Source organism: Canis lupus, chromosome X, assembly GCF_011100685.1.
Source record: "Canis lupus familiaris isolate Mischka breed German Shepherd chromosome X, alternate assembly UU_Cfam_GSD_1.0, whole genome shotgun sequence".
Classification (NCBI taxonomy): domain Eukaryota; kingdom Metazoa; phylum Chordata; class Mammalia; order Carnivora; family Canidae; genus Canis; species Canis lupus.
In genome coordinates, this window is record NC_049260.1 from 90,904,862 (window position 1) to 90,925,503 (window position 20,642).

The following is a 20,642-nucleotide window of genomic DNA, read 5'->3' on the forward strand; positions in this document are numbered from 1 at the left end:
AAGAGTGCATGCTGAATTGGTTCAATCATCAATAAGTACTAAGAACTTATGACTTTGCTAGATGTTACAGGTATACAAAAGAACACATGTTCCCTGGCCACAAATCTCTGGCAATCTAATGAGGCAGACTGCATATTCACATATGGAACATGAATGGGTAAGCATAAATACACTGCTACTGTAAAGCCTTAACAATCCAGAACCCTGTATAAGCTTAGTCTATTAGCCAACTTTTTAAAATTAATTTTAATTTAAAACAATGGGAACGGGCTAACTCTTCAAATATCAAAACCTAATTATTTTCACTTTTCTCTTTTGGCCATTTACTGTCTTCAAGTCTAAAATGGACACAAGTCTTTTAAAAATACTTCACAGACCCCATAATGCACAAGAGCTATTGTGATAATGCCTCAGATGTAGATACAGCAATGTGTGTGTGCCAGCCCTATCTGTCACTCCTCACCTTGTCTGACTCCAGCCCCCATATATGCTTGGACATGAAACACGAATGCTACTGAGAGAAAAGTGGCTCTTTTCTTTACACTCTGATACATATGCCAAGAGAAAAGTCCTATACCTGGCAGGCAGATGTTCTCAAACTTTAGTATGCCTGAGCATCGTCTGGGGTGAATATCTTAAATGCAGAAGTCTGGAGGTGAGGCCTAGTACCCTGCATTTTAAACAAGTCCACCAGTTGATTTTCATGCCTAGTCTTTTAAACTTGGAGAAACACTGCTCTAAAGTCAAGGTTGCTAACCCCTCACTCAAGACAGCTATGCAAGACTGTTTTCTCTCTCAACAATCTCAGCACTGGCTGCTCACCCCTTGTTGTCAGTCTGCCCTGTCCAGGGCCATTACCTTGCCCTCCCACACTCTAGATCCTTCCAGGTCTGGAAGAGTCTGAAAGCAAGGTATCCAGCTGGCTGACAGAAAGGCACAGAGGCAGACCAATAGACATCTATGAAGTGGGAAATGGTAAAATCCCAGCAATTAGGAAACAAAGGTCATATACACTGTATAGACTATTCAACACCATGTACCTGTTAAAAAGCTTGTTTCAAGCCTTTTCCATGAGGAAGAGTAGGGAAGAGGACAGAGGTAGGCACCTATGGTCTGACTGCAGTTCTGCCACTAACTGGCTTTGTGACTTCCCATATTATCTTATCTGGAAAATAGGGAAGATGTCCCTTTCTTTGCCTGACTCACAGCAATATTCTACAAACCAACTGAACTCGTGCTTGTGAAAGCCCACTGGAAAATACAAAACACAGTACAATGATGTGTGGTATTTCTATTAACGGAATAATTTATCATTTGTTTCAGCTTAATTAACACAGTAACCCAGACATTACTGAAAGATTCTTTGATGACTGAATGTCTTCTAGTATCTCAGGGTCTTTTTTTTTTTTACAAAAATAAATTCTCACTGACAAAAAGGTAGAGGAAAATGCAGACCCTTGGACATACCCTGGAGTTGATTTTTTGAATATATCCTTGAAATCGGCTTGTTTTAAAGACAACTGTCTCCGTCTCCTAAAAATGGAGTGCAAAAAAAAAAAAATCTGGTTAATTGTGGCTTTATTGTATTTTGTTCAAATTTTTTAAAGCATGCTCTGCAGATATTTTAGCTGTAAATTAATGAACCATGTTTCTAAATACTGAACAGTTAATACCACATAGGACAATTTTTAAACATGTAAATTAACTGTTAAAAAAAATAAGGTAACAAGAAAGCCATAAGATTCTATTTGTTTTTAGAAGCTCTCTTAATGTTTCAGAAAGTCTGGAATAAAGACTGACATGAAGTACAACATCTATTGGCAGCTTATCTGAAAGACTAAACTAGCCAAATTTGGACAGAAGGAAACACTTTTCCAGTAAATATATACACGGCCTTGGAATGCTTTGTCATTTTCTAGTTTTTGAAGACTAAAGTTCAATTCTTTGCTGATCGACTGTTTTACCATAAAAACCTGACACACATTACAAGCTTTCAGGGAACAGATGGCTAATGTTCTTCTAGGTTCGTTTACTACCAATTTTCTGATTTTCGTACTGCTTGTAATTAATAAAAAACATACAAATAGACACACCGTCTCCTAGCCAGGAGATTCTGTTTTGGCGAAAGTTCTGCCATATATCTCACCCCTTTGGGCTGATCTAAAAGACAACGATGAACAGACTTCTGATACTGCCTGGGGAAGGCAGCTTTCAAAATAGAGACTACTATGGGAGCACTGCAGTGATGCTGGCACCAGCCAACTTTGAGAAAATTAAAAGTAAGCTGCCAGGTGTTGGAGGAGCTCTAACCCCTAATTTAATGTGTTTGCATTCATGATATTCACCTTGCAATTAGCTTACAGAAAGCCACCATTACTAGGCATTACCCTGGTCTAACATTTTCTTCAAAATAAGCAGCTTGGGCTCTTTTCTGGGTCATCCCCCAAGTGCTATTGCATTATTAAAGTCATAACTCAATCAAAGTCATAGTCTAATAGTATCTTTAGAAAGACCTCACCAGAGACCTTACCCATAACATTATCCTCAGTCTAAGGACCTCTCATGCCAAAGTAGGTAGCAAATCTTTTATTTGTTTTTTGGAATGATGAATTTGAAACAGCATCTCTTTAATGACAACACTATGTCAAAGTCTACTTTTAAAATGCTATACACACAAAAATTATTATTTTTGTATCTTAAAAAGCTACAATGGATTGAATTAATATCTGCTAAGTCTTAGCATTAAGCCTCACCATGCAAATAACGATATTATTTTTCCCTTAAAAATACAGGAAAGTATCTTTAAATACAGCTTATTTTATATTCCTATTAATATTATTCCTTTCCTTTGTGTATTTAAGAAGAATCTGGTGTGCCACCTTCTGGTAACTGAGTGAAATTATGTATCTCTACACAAGTCACTATGCTTTATTTTAACTTTTAAAAAATATATATATTTCTTAACCTGTATTACATTTAAGCTATATATGGATATAGATACACATTTATACCACACTCTGAAATACAGCAGAATTTACTTAGTGACTTTTTTTTAAAAAAAATCAAGCTTTATACATGCTTCCTATGATTTTTGCATGGTTACCAATATGTCTCCTGAATTCTACAATACATATAAAATTGATTTTTGTACACCGCTTCACAGGCAGATATGAAAACAACAGGCTTGCTATTTTAATGAATAAGTAACAGCAGTAAATAAAGGAAAAGAAAGGTCTCTTACCAATAAGCCCATTTTTCTCTTAAGGTTTGAACTCTCATCATTTGTCATGTTCTTGTGGATCCCTCTCTCATCAAATTCTCTGGAGTTTTAAAGTTGAGAGCGGTGATGCACAGCTAGGCTCTGCTACATAGTAGCGCACCCCAGTGCATCTGCCTGGTATAACACTTCAGTTGTAGCTCCCAAAAGCAGAAACAGCCTTGATATATTCAAAAACCTATGCACTGAACACCTTCCCTTGGTAGGAAATTGTAGCCGGCGTGGCTGAACTATTTCTATTTCTTATCTTAAGCGCTGATCAGATACAGAGATCAGGAGCACATGAATCTTGAGCTTAGTTCCAGTTAATTGAACAGGAACAAAGTGTTCATCTTCAGAGCAGAGGTGGGATGAGACAAATACTAGCATCAGGAGATGTGACGTAGAAAAAAAACATGTTTACCTGAAAGTAACCTGATTTTTTCAAGGGTCACTGCCCTGTTATTTGTCATATTAACCTAAATCTTCATTATCTATAACTCTTATCTTCCTCGTGCCTCAAGTAGCCAGTCATTAAGTCCTATCCTTTATTCTTTATCAATTTTACTGTCTAATCCCTACTGTTTTTTTTTTAACAAATGAGCTACTTCCAAAAATACATACAACTGGTCCCTCTGCACCTCCTATGTTCAAGCTATCAATCACCTTGCTTCTAGATGAATTCTCTTAAAATACAACTATACATGATGTAAATTAAATGTTCAATAAATATTTCATTCAACAAATACTTGTTAAGAATTTGCTACATGTTTGGTAGGGACTCTGCCAGGTGATATGGATAGAAAAGTCAACAAGACACAATCCCTTGCTCTCAGGAAGCTCTGAGTTAAGTGAGGGAAGCAGACATGCACCCTGACAGCACAAAATACAGCATAGAAGCTTTACTAGTATATGCCTAGGATTCTACAGAGGAACGATAAATATCAGAGGAGCAATAAAAGTTAGGCTGCAACTGAGGCCCAAGAATGAGACATTCCCCAGGCAGACCCAGAAGACAAAGTCTGTGCAGGCACACCGAGATTTAAAGGAGTACCACAGGTCAGAAGGATCAAGGAGGCCTTCAATATCACTGGAAGGAGCACAGGTACATAGTGTTGAGGGGAGTGGATTTTAAGGGATACAGAGATCACATGTGAGTTGAGAGGCTTGGCCTTTATCCTATGAGCTATGAGAAGCTATGTGCTCAATGAGTGGATCACTCGAGGAATTACTTAAGCAACAATGCCTAGCCCTAAGAACGCATTATAAGCTGGAGGACCCACTCTTGGAATTCACTGCTATAGTATCCCCTACCACCCACTTCCCATCCCCTGAGCTTCTTTTGTCTCCCTTGGCTCCAGAGCCTTCTGACATGCAATCTCTTTCCCTCTCCACTTTCTGAACTCAACTCATCCTTCTAGATCCAGCTCCAATCCAATTCTTGTCTGCGATGTCTCCCATGGTAATCTGAGTCTCCAATTTTCAAATGTTCCTCCATTATATGGACCATGCATTCCTCCTACCAGTTTAGCACACACCATTCAAAATACCTGTTGCACTCAAGCAAGATGGTGAGGAGATGACACGAAGGCAAGTCAGAGCCTGAGGGTAAGTGGCGGAAGGAAGCACCCCTCCCCAGACTTCACAGTACACACCAATCTCAGTACCTTCTTTTACTGCTCTCAGGCCTGGAAAGGAAAGGGTATGAACTGTGAAGTGAATTCCATCTGCACTGGGCAACGACTCTGCATTAACATGTCACAATGCTGCCTATATACATCACAGCTCCTGTTGGAAAATTCCAGAGAATTGATGAGAAAGGGAAACCAACAGAAGAGCTTAATTATAGAGCTGTGATCTTGGGAGGGGGAGAGCTAAGGGAGGTTATGGGGGGGCGTGCTTTATTTTTTATTACTCGCAGTAAACCAAGAGAATTCACCTGAAGATCCATACAATAAACAGAAAGAATTCATGAAGATCACAGAAAGAGATGGGAGAGTAAGAGCAGGGCTTTAGATCCGGAAGGTTTAGCACCTCATGAGGTTTAAAGGAGAAAACTCTATGTGTAAGAAGGGGATATGTTTTAAAAAGGAGGGTAATAGTGTTAGCTGGGAGATTAATCTAGGACAAGAAGCTTTAACAGAGAAACAAGTCCTGGGTGTAAATATTTAGTGTTCTCTCCCTGTGGAACCACACCCCATTATGCTCAGTGTCAAATACTCAGACAAGCTTTCGTTGATGTTGGCATTTAGCATTCAGCTTTGTCTCATCCTTTTTATGTATGCATAATCTCTTAGATTTATGCAATGATGCAAAAACCATGGTGCTTTCTTTTATGTAGACAATAAAAAATCTTTTCATCTTATTCAACCATTTTATGTTAAAGTGGGTTAAGAGAATTCTGCCAATAATTTCAAAAAGCAGTTAATACTTGAATATTCTTTCAATGACTTAAAAATGTCCCAGATAAAAGCTGTCTACACCTTCTTTCTTGTTTATTGAGTGCAAAAACTGACCACTTTCCTTTCCATTAACTTATAAGGAAAAAATTCAAATACAGAAAAAAAGAAGAATGCGATTTTGGATATGGGCCACACTTTTCTCAAGAATTCTTCAAAAAAGGGCAGTACTTAGTGGACATAAAAATGATTTAATCCACTAGGTCCTCAGAAGAATGTTTTGAAACTATGTATCAATGGTACCACAGACTTTAAAACAAAGAAAAAATAAACCAGACCATTTCCTCATTTGATTTTGTAGAAAACAGAACAATTACCAGAGTATTTCCCTCAAGCCTGGCAGAAAAAAAGTAATAATCATTTTATATTATAGTTTGAACTAGAATAGGTATTTTATCCAAATTCACGTACACATTTCACATGCACTAGAGTTCATCTAGAGGAGGAGGAAAGAGGGGCTTACTCCTGGTAGTACACAGTAAAGGCTCTTATATTATTAGTGATTTTGATGACAGGGTCTATATTAATCTAGTATAAATAATTCACTTAAATTCCATTTAAAATAGCATCATTGTGTTTATCTCATCCATAGCTGTAGTGGACTCTCCTTTCTTCTGGTGTATATAAGATGGCTCAGAGCAGGACTTAAGTGGTTTAGAGAGTTTTCTGCCATGCAGAAATGTCCTTGGATGATAGATTTTGAAAACCATTGATCTAAAGAAGGGTTGGTCAGGGGTATTTATACTGGGAGCAATTGCTCATATTCCTACAGCCCGGAAGTTCATATTTCAGGTGAGTGACCAGATTCCAGGAGTATTACCACTCAATCTAATAGGAAAGGTGGGGTCAAAAGGAAAGATAAGCCTTTTCCTGTTACTAATAACTCTACCTGTACTGTCACTGGATTGGGAAAAATTGCAAAAAAATAAAAACAGCTAGTTTTATAACTTCCCATTCCTAACTGAATGAATCATAACCTTTTTATATATCCCTAAAATGTAACAAAGTGCAGGTCACTCCACTATATGGTAACACAAATGATTGAGGGTAATTCGTGAGTAATTCAAACTACCTGATAGATATAAATTATTCAAGATTGACTATGAAATATACCAGCTTATATTTTACTATCCTAGATCTTCTTTTAAAAGATGATTTATTTACTTGAGAGAGAGAGGAGGAGGAGCAGATGGAGAAGGACAAGCAGACTCTGCACTGAGCATAGAGCCTGATGCAGGGCTCGATCTCATGACTGAGATCATGACCGGAGCCAAAATCAAGAGTCAGACACTTAACTGAATGAGCCACCCAGGCAGCCCAGTAGCCTAAGTCTTAAATCTATTACTATTTAATAGCTACCATGAAAACTAAAGTGGGTGAAGATATACATGACAGACCAATGGGAAGAAGGAAATTTCATCATGTTAGTGAAGAAACACAGAAATAAACTAAATGACTTTCCACAGACAGAAGGGCTGACATATGGAGTTAATGAGGAAATAAGAATATTCCTATTTGTCAACTTCCTTTCAGCTTAATTTTCTTATCCAGATACTCCATGAAGTGTTTTGTCTTGAGTGTCAGATGATAGATAGCCCTAGCTAGCAGAATTCCAAAGAAAAATGTCTACCGTACCATTTCATTTTTAAGAGTCTCATTTGCCTTTTCAAATGGACTCTGAGGTAGGCAATGCAGGTGTTAATATTCCCATTTTAAAATTCCCATTTAAGTGAAGAAACAGAGCTATTAAATTGGCTTGGCTCAAGTGACCTAGCTGCTGAGAGAACTGGAAAACAAGAATCCACATCCCCTGACACCTAATTTGGTGTCCATTAGTCACCTCTGTATTAATATTTATTTTAGGGGGAAAAAACCCCTGCAAACATGAATCCTAAATACCACCATGTAGTTACTTGAAGAGGAAGTAAGTAAAAAGTGGGAGGAAAAGAGGAATATATCATGGAAGGCATAGGATGATATCTGATTCAAGTTGCAGAATCATCAACCTCTACCATTGCCAGAAATACCTTCCCAGTGGCACTTCTCAGAGCTCTCTTTTATCCCTCAATTAGCATTTCTTGGCACAGACCTCTAACGTGCCATACTCTCTCATGCCTCAGTAGTTTCTCCTATGACACCCTCTCCACGTGGAATTCCCTGTTCTCCTTGTCTATCAAGGAGATCCCTTAGCTGACTCCGTTGCCAGGTTTTCTAAACCCCCATGACACTCTGAACATTAGAGGTCCTGTCACTTTGGATTGTAACTGTTTTTATAAACTCAACTATAAACTCCTGAGAGCTGCCTCTGGGTCCTCCTTATGTTTTTATTCTACCCATCTCAGTGCCTGTCACACAGTAGCCCAATTGTAGGAGGGAACTTTAGTGAAATTAAGTTTGGCAGGGGGAGGTTTTCTTTCCTCCGAGACTAAACTGTTTTGGGGTGATAATGGAACAAGAGATCATTAAAGGGCATTCTCCTCCCTGAACTAAGATAAGAATGGAAAGAAATAAATGGAAGACCACAATTTCAAACAGTATACCTAAATACGTAAGAGGCTCCTTTGGATGTCTGTGTGATGGCCCCCTGTGCGTGCCTAGCAGAGTGCCCAGAACAGCAGGTGTACAACAACTTTAGGATGGACGGATGGAGGGGGTGAATGGCTCAGTGAGTGACCGCTGAACCAAAATGAGTGGAGCAGACACTTTGCTACAATCAGGAAGGGAAATGCCAATCATCATTTGTCTAAGCAAGAGAGTGCTGGTAAAACTACAAACTGAAGAAACACATTTCACTGGTTTGACACCCAGACCAGAACACTGAAATGTGAAGCAGCATTGCCTAAAACCAATCATTTCTACAGACTGCTAATTGAAAAGGATAAAAAACATATTCTTTGGACTATTAGAGCCTCTTAAATTATTGTAACCAGTGATGATAAAAAAAGTAAGCCACAAAATCCAATTTTGACAATAACTGCTCCGCTAGATTGAACAAAAAAATAAAATAGTGAATTCAACCAAGCAAGCCACTGCACATCACCAATACCTAGTAACTCAAATGGCACAGTAGGCAGTCAAGAGGAGAATACACAAACGAAGCACAGGAGGGCCCATTGCTAACAAGCCCCTGTAACTTTCAAAATAGAGAAAAATATATATATTTGATTAAAGACCTATGAATCTTCTGTTCCAATATGAGAATTAAAATTGAGGCAGAAGGAAATATCTCAGATCCTTTTCTCATGCCATTTCCTGGCCTTCCCATTTATGCAAACCAGCAGGGTAGAAATACTGAGGATCTCAACACCATGAGTAATAATAATAATAAAAAAGAGAGAGAGAGACAATGGAGTTCCCCATGGGGAAAAGCATATTCACAACAAACTTTAGCATCTGCTTAGGGTTGGGTAGAGGGTGTGGAAGCTCTTGCAGCTGTGACAGGCTAACTGATACATATCATTAACCACTATCTTGGGGAGTATTCTGGGGTACAGAGGCTGCAGGTTTTTATTTAAATAAAAGTAAATGTGGTCTTACAAAAGGGAGCCATGTTTTGCTAATATTGGACTTGAATTGTGCTACTGGGACACAGAAACACAGTGTATAGGTCCCTATGGGCTACCCTGGAAACACAAGGGTCATAAAAACCTCTAGGATCCTGAATCTGAAAGGAAAGATCGGCTCAGAACCCACACAGAACAGTCAGATTCAGGTATTCAGACACTAACAGTTGAAGGAAGAAGTCTCAGAATACTGAAAAAAGGATAGTAAAAAGTAGGATTCTGTAATGATCATTCACACAAGAGCCATGAGTGAACGTTATGCCCCATCATTACTAATCCAAAACTAAGAACTAATTATACCCTCCATATTGCTTGGATCATCTCAATCCTCTATTCAAAAACCTTCCATGACTCCTTATTTGTTTGGATGTATTTGTAAACTCCCATTTTCAAGGTCTCCTACACCCCAGCTCTTCCTTACTTACTTAACCTTATTTCTCATTACGGGTTGTCTCAGATTTGCACACAACTGGAAAACACAAAATCCCTTTAGCCGAGAACTGCCATGGGGGATATATTTATATGTATATTTATATGTATATTTATATGTATATTTATATTATTTTTTTAATGCAGCTTACGTTGCTGTGGATTCAAGAGAAGAATATACCAAAAATGTATAGAGGAGGGATTAGAGCAGAAAGGAAAATCAGCAAAGGCTTTTCCTGTCTCAAAATATCTTCTCCTTAGTGCCAACTCTCTCTCCAACAAAATTTCTCTCCCTCCAACATTCACACCTTCACTTCTCTCTCTCTCTCTCTCTCATTGTTTGTTGTGTACTACTGCCAGAAATTCCATCAAGTACATGTTCATTTGAGCTAAAAAGAATCCTGTTAAAATTATAATAAGTAGAGCTGTCAGGGTAAGGTGGCTGTCAGTTATTCTCACATTGGTGTGAATGAGTACAGTCAAGTTTCTTCAAATAGCAAAGAGGTGTTGCCCTCCGGGAATGGGGAAGGCTGGTGTCAAGAGCTTTCTGGAGTCCTTGTGAACTTGGGTGGGGTGCTATATGAAGGAAGCTGAGTGGGGGGAGCTGGTGAGTTAGGGCAACTATGTTTAGAGATAGAGAAAGAGAAACCAAGATAGAGATAAGAATGCAGAGAGGGGCTGTAAAAGAATAACAGAGCTCCACTTCCTCTACCACTTAGTGTCTTCTAGCTCAGAACCTGTCCCGCCTTTCCAGACCCCCTGCTCCCAGGCCCTGGATCTCAGGCTAGTACAGTCCATGGGATGGATCAGCTACTTACGTAGGTTAAATATCATATTTGGGGCATGGCCAGAAACCTCACCATCGTGCAAACAATCTGTAAAAGCCTTCAGAACGCACCCCATTGTTAGCCTGTGAACTACTTGTACCATCCCTCACCTCACCCCTGTGCACATACCCTAATCAGGCTGGTCTCTTCTCTCTTTTGGAAATGCTACATGTTCTCGGTTTTTTTATTCTGTTATCATCTATTCAACTCATAAAACACTCCCCCTGCCTAAGTTATGGCCACTCCCCTGTTCACACAAGTTCTGCCTGTTTCTTTTTCTTTCTTTTTAAGGTTTGACCATTAAGGAATCTCTACACCCAACATGGAGTTTGAACCTACAACCCCAAGATCAAGAGCTGTCATGCTCCACCCACTGAACCAGCTGGTGCCCCAAGTTCTGCCTGTTCTTCAGTTCCAAATCAAGATCTACCTTTAAAAAAAAGTTGTATTTATGTATTTGAGAGAGAGGGCACAAAAGAGCAAGAGCCGGGTGTCCAGGGATGACCTGAGCTGGAGGCAGATGCTTAACCAACTGAGCCACCCAGGTGCTCCTATCTCAAGCTCTCTACCTTTTCTCTTTTTTTAAGATTTTTTATTTATTTACTCATGAGAGACACACAGAGAGAGAGACCGAGACACAGGCAGAAGGAGAAGCAGGCTCCCTGCAGGGAGCCCTACGTGGGACTCAATCCCGGGTCTCCAGGATCACACCCTGGGCTGAAGGTGGCGCTAAACCACTGAGCCACCCGGGCTGCCTGCTCTCTACCTTTTGAAGCCTCATTTGATTTGTCTAACAGGCACCAAATGTCCTTCTCTGAACTCTTGCAGCCCGTAGGACTCATTGTTTTTATTTAGCCCTATGTGTGCTCAACTCAGCTTGCAAAATGAACACTGTAAGCTAACTTTCTATAGGCAGAGGCCATTCATTTATCCACCCACACAATTAATAAGCATCTACTTTGTAACAAGTGTTGTGCTTTGGCTGGAAGTTCAAACCTGAGTATCAGCCCAGTTCCCCAGCCCACAAGGGCTCACAGACCAGGGAATATCAAGTACAGTCACAGCACTGCGTGAGATGCACTGTAGTGGAGGCATGCTCGAGGTCACACAAATGCACATGGAGAGCCTTAACCGGACTCGGGCAGGGAATCAGGCAAAGTTTCACAGAAGGGACACCTGAGCTGAGTGCTAAGCCTGAGCAAAAAGGTGTCAGGCTGACAAGTGGGACACAGGGGCAGGGAGGCCAAACTGATTAAGACACAACTACGGTCAATCATAACAACATAAAGTCTTAAACTGAAGCAATAGTGGTGGGGGCCGGGGGGAGGATTCAAAAAGATTTTCAGCAGATGGAATGCATAGGAGATGATGACAGTGGCTTATGTTTGTGGGCCATGTAACCTGGGACAAGTGATGTTCTAAATGGTCTAACTATTGATTAACTTGGCTTACTCTTCACTGTAACTATATACTGTGGGTGCTATTAATATCTCTATTTTACAGAACAGGAAACTAAGGCACAGAAAAGTCCATGACACAACTAAAGTTATACAGTCAGTAAATCTTGGACTGGAATTTGTCCACAGGCAGTCTAGCTCCAAAATCCACTAAGTAAGCCCTCTGCTCTGCTCTCTACAAGTGTGACTGTTGGGGAGACGGGAGCCCAGATGACTGCAAAGTTAATGAGAGAGAAAGACAGAGGTGCTAAGGGCCACAACAGATGAAACTTGAATATGGAATACACTGTCAGGTGCACTACTAATTGCTTCTGTTCCTCGTTTCTAATGGCAAAGCAAATTTCTCATTTCATGTTCTCCAGATCTATTCTAGCATTTTCCTCAATGGGACTGGTAATCCAAAAAGTACCTGGTCTTGATCTCAGTCTGTTTGTGCTCAGTTTTAGTACTTGGCACATTCAGCCTCTTCCTAGATTATTTATCCATGTGGTTTACCTCCTTTATTAGGTTGAACGTATCCAAGGCAAAAACCATGTCTTATTCACCTTCGATGAACAGCAGCTAGGACCCAGTATACACTCAATAAAAATTAACCAGCTTGAACACAGAATATAAGATTTTTAAAAGATTTTATGTATCTATTCACAAGAGACACAGAGAGAGGCAGAGACATAGGCAGAGGAAGAAGCAGGCTCCTTGTGGGGAGCCTGATGTGGGACTCGATCCCAGGACCTGGGACCATCACCCAAGCCAAAGGCAGATGCTCAACCACTGAGCCACCCAGGTACCCCAGAATATAACATTTCTTAAAGTTTCCATTATTCAGACAGCTGTGAATTACCTTCCATTTGTCTATTTGTCACTTCCAGGTGTATCTCAGTAACACCTTTAGTGTTTATTTTTTCTTTATATCGGTCCTTTTAAATTTACATTTGTCTTTAAAGAAAAACTTTCAGCTTATGACTACAAATGGCAGACTGCTATAATTTACAATAATGAGAAGGCAGCTATAAAAATAGATGCATAACTCCAAAAATGAGAAATGCTTGCACACAACCTAACACATCATCCTATTCCCCACACAGTGCCACACTTACCACACTATGGGACAGGTTTTTGTTTTTGTTTTTAATTGGAGTGAAAGTCACATCACATAAAACTAACAATTTTTTTTTTAAAGTAAGCCCTGCACCCAACATGGGGCTTGAACTTGCAATCTTGAGATTCAAGAGCCACATGCTCTACTCACTGAGCAGGCCAGGTGGCCCTCACATTAACAATTTTAAACTAAAGAATTCAGTGACATCTGGTGCATTCCTAATGTTGGACAATGGCTACTTCTAGCTTGTCCCCAAGTATTTTCAGTACTCCCAAACCCATACCCATTAAGCAGTTGCTCCTGGTTCTCCTCTCCCCACAGCCACTGGCAACCACCAATAGGCATTCTGTCTCTATGGATTTCTCTATTTTGATATTTCACACAAATGGAATCATATACTATGTGTTCCCTTGTGCCAAGCTCCTTTCACTGAGTGTAATGCCTTAGAAGTTTATCTACTATGTATAATGCACGAGTACTTCTTTTCTGTTTGTGGCTAAATATACCACTGTAGGTATACATACCATGCTTTATTTATTCATCCATTAATGGAAATTTAACCTGTTTCTACCTTTTGGCTCTTGTGCTGCTGTGAACAGGCACATACATGTATTTCTTTGACCGTCTGTTTTCAATTCTTTGGGGTATATATGTAGAAGAGGAATTTCTGGAACATATAATAACTATGTTTAACCTTATGAGGAACCTCTGGGGTAGGTTGTCTACAGCACTTTGTGGGTTTCAAAACAACATGTGAGGGACGCCTGGGTGGCTCAGCGGTAGAGTGTCTGCCTTCAGATCAGGGTGTGATCCCAGGGCCCTGGGATAGTTCCACATCAGGCTCCTTGCAGGGAGCCTGCGTCTCCCTCTGCTATGTGTCTACCTCTCTCTCTGTCTCTCATGAATAAATAAATAAAATCTTCTTAAAAAACATGTGAGATTGGAAGGTTTCGTGTCAGACTGTGTGTCTCCAAACCCATGACATGTAAGGAAAAATGTCCATTCTCATCGTGCTTACTAAACTACAAATTCCAAATTTCATCACATTTGTGCGATAGTTGTTTTCTTAGCAGTCAGTCCTTTCACATCGGTAGCAGATGGTTCAGGCAATTATTAAATTAGATCGTCATATCTGATGATATACGACCAATTTCATCAAAATCATGCCTGAGTATTAGCATTTCCATTACAGTCTGGCACCTTTACATTTTTAAAATCCCATTTTATCCACTGATCCATGTTCAGCAACAAAATAGGAAAAAAAAAAAAAAAAACCACCACCACAACAAAAAAAGAGCACAGGCCTGATTCCAATTCACAATTACATATACTATAAATACTTGGAATTTAAAAATCAGCATTTTCTGGATGTCAGGTTTTGCTCTATCCCAAAAGAGACTGTAGCCATGCATTCTCGGGCATGCCTGAGCACTGGATAAGGTGTTGCAACCTGCTTGAGTCTTGACTTCAGGTGCCCAGCATAGTATTCAGGAATACTCAGGAATATTCAGCAATAGTATTCAGGAAATCATGGGTTTGACACACCAGGCTGTTTTTCTCTAATAGCATTTCAAAAAATAACAAAGCTCTTGAAATTGAAAATATAAGTCTGCGTACTGCCAGTAATCTGCATACCCACAGTAGCACACACACAATACTTTGGTGGTCATCTCACAGAAGCTGAACAGTGAAGACCAGTGGTTCTGGAAGGACTCAGAGTCACTTGCACTTTGCTACATCTTCCACTGGGAGATGCACTCATCCTGTGATTTGACAGAACACTTGGTACTCAGAGAGCACCCATCTCTGATTTACATAGTATGCTACATTTCTCCCCGTAGTCAACCATGGCATCCCCTAGAATGTATTATGCCCACTGACACACTAACTACTGACAAGAGAGAATGATTTTTAGACAAATCACTTCCCTTTTTCAATATAGAGATTATAGAGAATCTATCTATTCTTGTTCTAAGGTGAAAGATTTGACCAATTTTTCAAACGCAGGTATTCAAGGATATATATATAAAAATAGAATATACATGAAATGCTGCATAGAAAGTAAAATTTTCTCTGTTGTTAAGACTTGCACTGCCACTGACTGACTACTCACACGTAACTGGAAGGGGTTTTCAATTAAAAAAAAAAACAAAACAAATGATCAAACATCTGTCCTCAAGCCAAATATTTAAAAAATGAGCCCAGAACATAATAATATAAGATTGTAAGAATAACTTTAAAGGCTAAATATGATAATATATGTAAAGTGCCAAGCACAAGGCCCATTGGTGTCACAAAAATTCATCAAATGGCAGCTTTAGATCCTTCAATATTAGGTGGCTCTCTTTGGAACTAAAACACCAGTCCTCAGGCCAAAATTAAATCATAATTGTCAGAGCTCCCATAATCCTATTTGTTCCCCAATTTTAGCACCCAACACATTCTGCTGTATCTAATAATTATATGTATTTATATATCTGTTTTATTAGGTTGTAAGTACTCTTTTTTTTTTTAGGTTGTAAGTACTCTTGAAGGCTCCTTACAGCTTGTAAAATAAGATATAACCTAAAAATTCAACACTTGGAAGAGAAAACTATTTAATAAATGCAAGTAATCACACCTTACTTTTGTATGGTGCCCTACAACTTACAAAGCACTTTCATGTCCTAATTTCATTAATTTATGATCTTTTATTATCTCTGCCTCACATGACAGCTTGTTAAAGGCAAAGCTGAGGGGCGCCTGGGTGGCTCAGGTCAGTTAAGTATCTGCCTTTGGGTCAGGTCATGATCCCAGGGTCCTGGGATGGAGCCCCACATCAGAATCCCTACTCTGTGGAGAGCCTGCTTCTCCTTCCTCTGCTACTCCCCCTGCTTATGCTCTGTCAAGTGAATAAAAATCTTTTTAAAAAGGCAAAGCTGAGATTAGAAACTGTTTAATCAGGCAAATAGAGAAGGGGAGGAGAAGAGTAACAAATGAGAGTGAAGTCAGGGACATGAAGAGAGAGAAGGGAGAGAGAGACAAATGCACAGGTACACAAAGACTCCACGGGAAGAACATTTCAACTTTATGGTATTTTAAGATATTTTCCTGAAGACTGAAATGAGTGGTCTTAATTTTCTCAACTGCAGGAACAATGGTATCGTTTCTTAAGAATCACCTTGCAAGTGATGCATGGTGGCTCACAGGGACCTTTAACTGGTTGTATCTGCCTAGGCCTAACCAAGAGAGAGAGACCAACAGTAATTTGAACTGGGAGAGTTTCACATAAGGAATAATTAACTATGATAGTATTAAAATAACAGAAAATTGGAGCCATGAGCAATTGCCTAGTGATAAGAAAATTCAAAAAAAAAATAAAGGAATCGTTGATATCAGGAACAACTACTATCCCTAAAGCTGAGATAGAGTACCCAAGGAAGAGATCCTTCTCTTGGGGCTAAAATATAATCTAAGTGTCCAGAGGAGTGCTCCGTACCCAGGCCGAAATCCAGACCTTATTTGGAGAAGGCAGAGCTGTGGCTCATGGTAAAATGAGAAGATGCTGTGGTGACCATCTTCTGGAATTGGCTGGAAACCCATCCTGTAGAACTTTCTGAAACTCATCCTTTGGAACATGCCCAAAATGCATCCTCTGAAAACTGTCTTACCAGAAATGCTCTGCTACAAAACTATCTAAGGGGGCATTGGTAAAAGCTCCTGATCATTGGATGAAGAGGTTGAATACTAAAGAAGACACCAGAGTTGTAGGACATCTGCTGAGCAAGCACACAGGAAGCAGAAAGCAAAACCCTCTCCTCCTGATATGGCTCCCCAGCACCCTCTACTAAAAAACTTCAATGCAAGATGTAAAGAAAACAAATACTTAAAGGGCTCAGGTCTATGTTCTCAGAGCAGGCAAAAAGGATGAATTTGAAGATGAAGGGTAATAAATCAATAACTAGCACCTTGGTTAACTGAGAAATACAGTTTTTAAGCATGTAAGAGCCAAATTATAGCACAGCTAGGTACAATACTTGTTTTACCAAGTCCACACAATGGAAAAATTTGCTAGGATAAGAATTACAGAGCTGTGTTGCTTTGATTCTGTTATTATTAGACTTCTTACCTAGATAATATATCCTACTGGAATGCTAGAAAAGAGAACCTTTAAAGATCATTTAGAAAAAAGAGGTCAAATCACCTCTCCATTCAGAAGCCAGGTTGGACAAGACTATACAATGAACGTGTAGTATAAAGGTTAATATATCATAGTTGCCAATTTACTCCTCAAAATACCAGTTATACATGTTAAAGTAGTCTTTACTGTCAAAGTGCTTTTGAGGCTGCTAACTCATTTTAAACTTGCAAGATGGAAATTGTTAGTCCCATCTGATGGACAGGAACATAAACCACAAATGCCCAAAATTCATCAGTTAACCTAAGTTCACATAGCTATTTGCTGTTGTCCTTCCCCAACACAGACCTATCTCCAGGGTCTAAAGTTCATTTATCTATTTGGCCAAGCAGATAATATTCAATAGGATCTTTCAGGCTATAAACAATTCTTATCAATGGGAATCATGGGTGGCTTTCTGCTACAAACTTCTCTCCTGTTCCAGTCTCCTAAAATTGCTACAAGATAATCTTAATATCAATTTACTTTGATTAGAAATATATTTGAGAAAATCTTCCAGCATTCAAAGACGGTATTATCACTGGATAGGGATGAGTATGAAAGTACAGCTATCCTCACTTCAACAGCTTTCAAAGGAGTGACTTTCTATGCTTTTGGGTTTTGTGGACTAGTGAAATTTCAAGAACATCTTGGGTTCCTACAGAGGGTAGCCAAATTTATTTTGCAAAGAATAATTTAAAAGGCAACTGTAAATCCATGAACCTTTACCCACAACTTCAAAATCCAAACAACTGAAAATCAGATGGCCTTTTTTTTTTCTTGCCTGTAATTCATTTGGCAGCAAAACGTGAACTGACCTCAACTCATCTGGCAGTAAAGCCTGACCTGAACAAATGTGAGGCTATTCACAGCCTTTTTCCGTCTAACTTAGTATAAATATTCTTACATTTCACTGGAGAAATATTACTGAAACTGCTGATGGGGTGTCAATTCAGTCCCGGCTGGGGCTGTTATATAATACACGATACATGCATTTTATTACCTGAATAATATCCAAAAAGAACCTAAATTCTGAAACATATCTTGCCTTAAGGTTTTCAGATAGCAAGGGTACACAATCTTTTATTACCATCATTTCATTAAAGAAAGGGCAAGAGGACTTTCTAACAATCAAAAAGAGAAGGACAGTCTCAGAATTATACTCAATAGATTTAGCTTTCTAGAAGGAAAAAAATCAAACATGTAACAATAACCACAACAAGCCAGCTTCCATGTACTAAATGATATCTGTGAACCACTGCTATTGGAAGACATTCCACTTGGATGGCTCTAAGCTCAAGAGAGGATCTTTGGACTGTTTCTGTAGTGTGGGGCAGAACTGTAATTCTAGGACAGCAACAAGGAAAGCCATGTGATGACTGCTGTAGCTCATAGAGAAATTATATATATGCAGCATGAAAGCTAGTGGTTATATGGAATCCATCCAACAAAAGAAGTTTTAAAACTTTCCCACCTTAAACTACCTCTAGTGAACAGATCAGAAGGTGCTTGCACCTCTGGTCCAGATCTAACTGAAAAGTTTCTTTGATTTTTAAAGAACCAATGCAATTGGATGAACATGTATATACAAGAATAAATCTAGAAAATCTAAAGATGTATCCTGATTGTGAGAACATTGGGCAAGTTAGAGGGAAAAATCACTGGTACACCAGCTTATAGCATAAATATCTTCTGGGTTTCTCAGACTGCTTATTTCTCATACTGCCTATTCCCTGAACAGTTTGACAAACTAACAAAACTGAATCTCTTGGACATGTCAAATTCTATCCTAATAGATGTTACTGAATCGGGTGTCCTGTAGTTTAAGAGAGAACATTTAATCTCTCCTACAAAGGCCACCATGTGCATCCAAAGACAGGACAATAAATTATTCATTTCGACAATATTTAATGAATTTCCACTTTGAATTAGTCTCTGAGTTAGATGCAGGAAAGGGATGGCATGATAGGAACATGCCATTTTCCTCATGGACATCATAGTCCAGTTAGGAGAGACTTTTAAAGTAATTATTATACATGTGCTAAGTAACATAGATGTTCAACCAAATGCTGTGGGACGGCATATCAGGTAATTCTGTTGAGAGCAGGGAGTAGAGTTCACAGATCCAGCAAGAAAGACCACAGGCACATAAGAAGTTCTGAATAAACCCGGAGAGGGTTTAATTGCAGAAAGGGCCATTGTAACTTTCTCATATATAATTCAAAATATAAATCCAACAAGATCTAATTTCTTTGATGACATAAAATCTGATGCTCAATACTCTTTTCTCCCCTCATTGTTTGGTACCTATGCCTGGTTGGTGCTCTAAGCATGTGCTTAACCTACCTGTTGGATAATCCAACAATTATCACAGAAATATGAAAGAATGTAGTATATTTGGGGAAGGACAAAAAGACATGGTGCAGCAACAGCACAGGGTGCCAAATTGAGAAGTGGCAGGAAGTAGGGCTAGAAAGGTGGTTTGGAGCCCAGTATGAAGGGCTCTCTATGCCATGCTAAGGAAATCAGACTTCTTGAACTCAGGACCTCAACCTTAAATACCCAGGGAAAGGTTACTACGCAACAGGTTTTTAAACAATCTCCACTTTAAAATGATTATTACAAGAAAGTACTAGTGATTCTACCAATTATACCATAATTATCTGAAAATTCATCCTATTCCCAACTGCATCTTTTTCTGACAGCTTATTCTATAATTAAGTAAAAGTCAAATCAGCAATAATAATAAACCAGTAAGCTAATTAATATTCATCTAAAGAAAAGTACTCAAGTTGAGAAGCAAAACTACTATCAAATATAATGAAGAAAAGATGGATGTTGATGGCAGGAAAGTGCTATTTAGAAGAATAAGAAGTGTGTGATGTAACTAACCATCCAATAGAAGGGTAGTAATCATTAAAATTTATGTTTGTAAGGAAAAACATGACAATAACGTAAAAGTCAAAATATAGAGAATGTTCATTCCCTTCCCCTTCCTGAAGAGGTTAATCCAAAAGCCACTAGTTAGGATAAAGAAGGCATCTAGGCCTGGGTGAGGGAGTAGGGGGCAGAAGAGGCCCCTTATGGGGCTTTAAGGGCTTCCCTCCTGCAATATTACTGGAGGCCTAACATGGTGAGTTGAATTCAAAACCAAATGAGGTTTTATCCATGCAGGGGGACAGCAGCCACAGCCAGTCATTGACTGTCGCAGGCCAACATTTGAGGAGGGAAAGGGCAAGGATGCATTGGTAGGGTATTGACTACATACAGGGGCACTGGTCAAACACAGGTTAGGTTCTCAACGTTAGAGATGAAGGGGTAAAAACATGTAAAGGGAGAAATTCAGAATGAATTCCATGGTGTTGGACCAACTCATGGTTTTCAATATATAAAGAT

At 39.2% G+C, this 20,642-nt stretch overlaps 1 protein-coding gene across 15 annotated transcripts in view; it reads right to left on the bottom strand.

Annotated features, from left to right (window-relative positions):
* KLHL13 (kelch like family member 13) overlaps window positions 1-20,642 on the bottom strand; it is a 209,917-nt gene that overhangs the window by 78,556 nt on the left and 110,719 nt on the right. For 7 of the 15 annotated variants that reach the window (XM_038588136.1, XM_038588131.1, XM_038588134.1 and 4 more), the window contains one exon: window positions 1,468-1,533. The exons of 6 other annotated variants lie outside the window; for them this stretch is intronic. In XM_038588136.1, coding sequence (XP_038444064.1) covers window positions 1,468-1,533 — 66 coding nt within the window. Of the gene's footprint in view, window positions 1-1,467; window positions 1,534-3,241; window positions 3,594-4,806; window positions 4,937-20,642 lie in introns of those variants that run through there. 2 more of the 15 variants (XM_038588143.1, XM_038588137.1) reach the window with 2 other exon arrangements.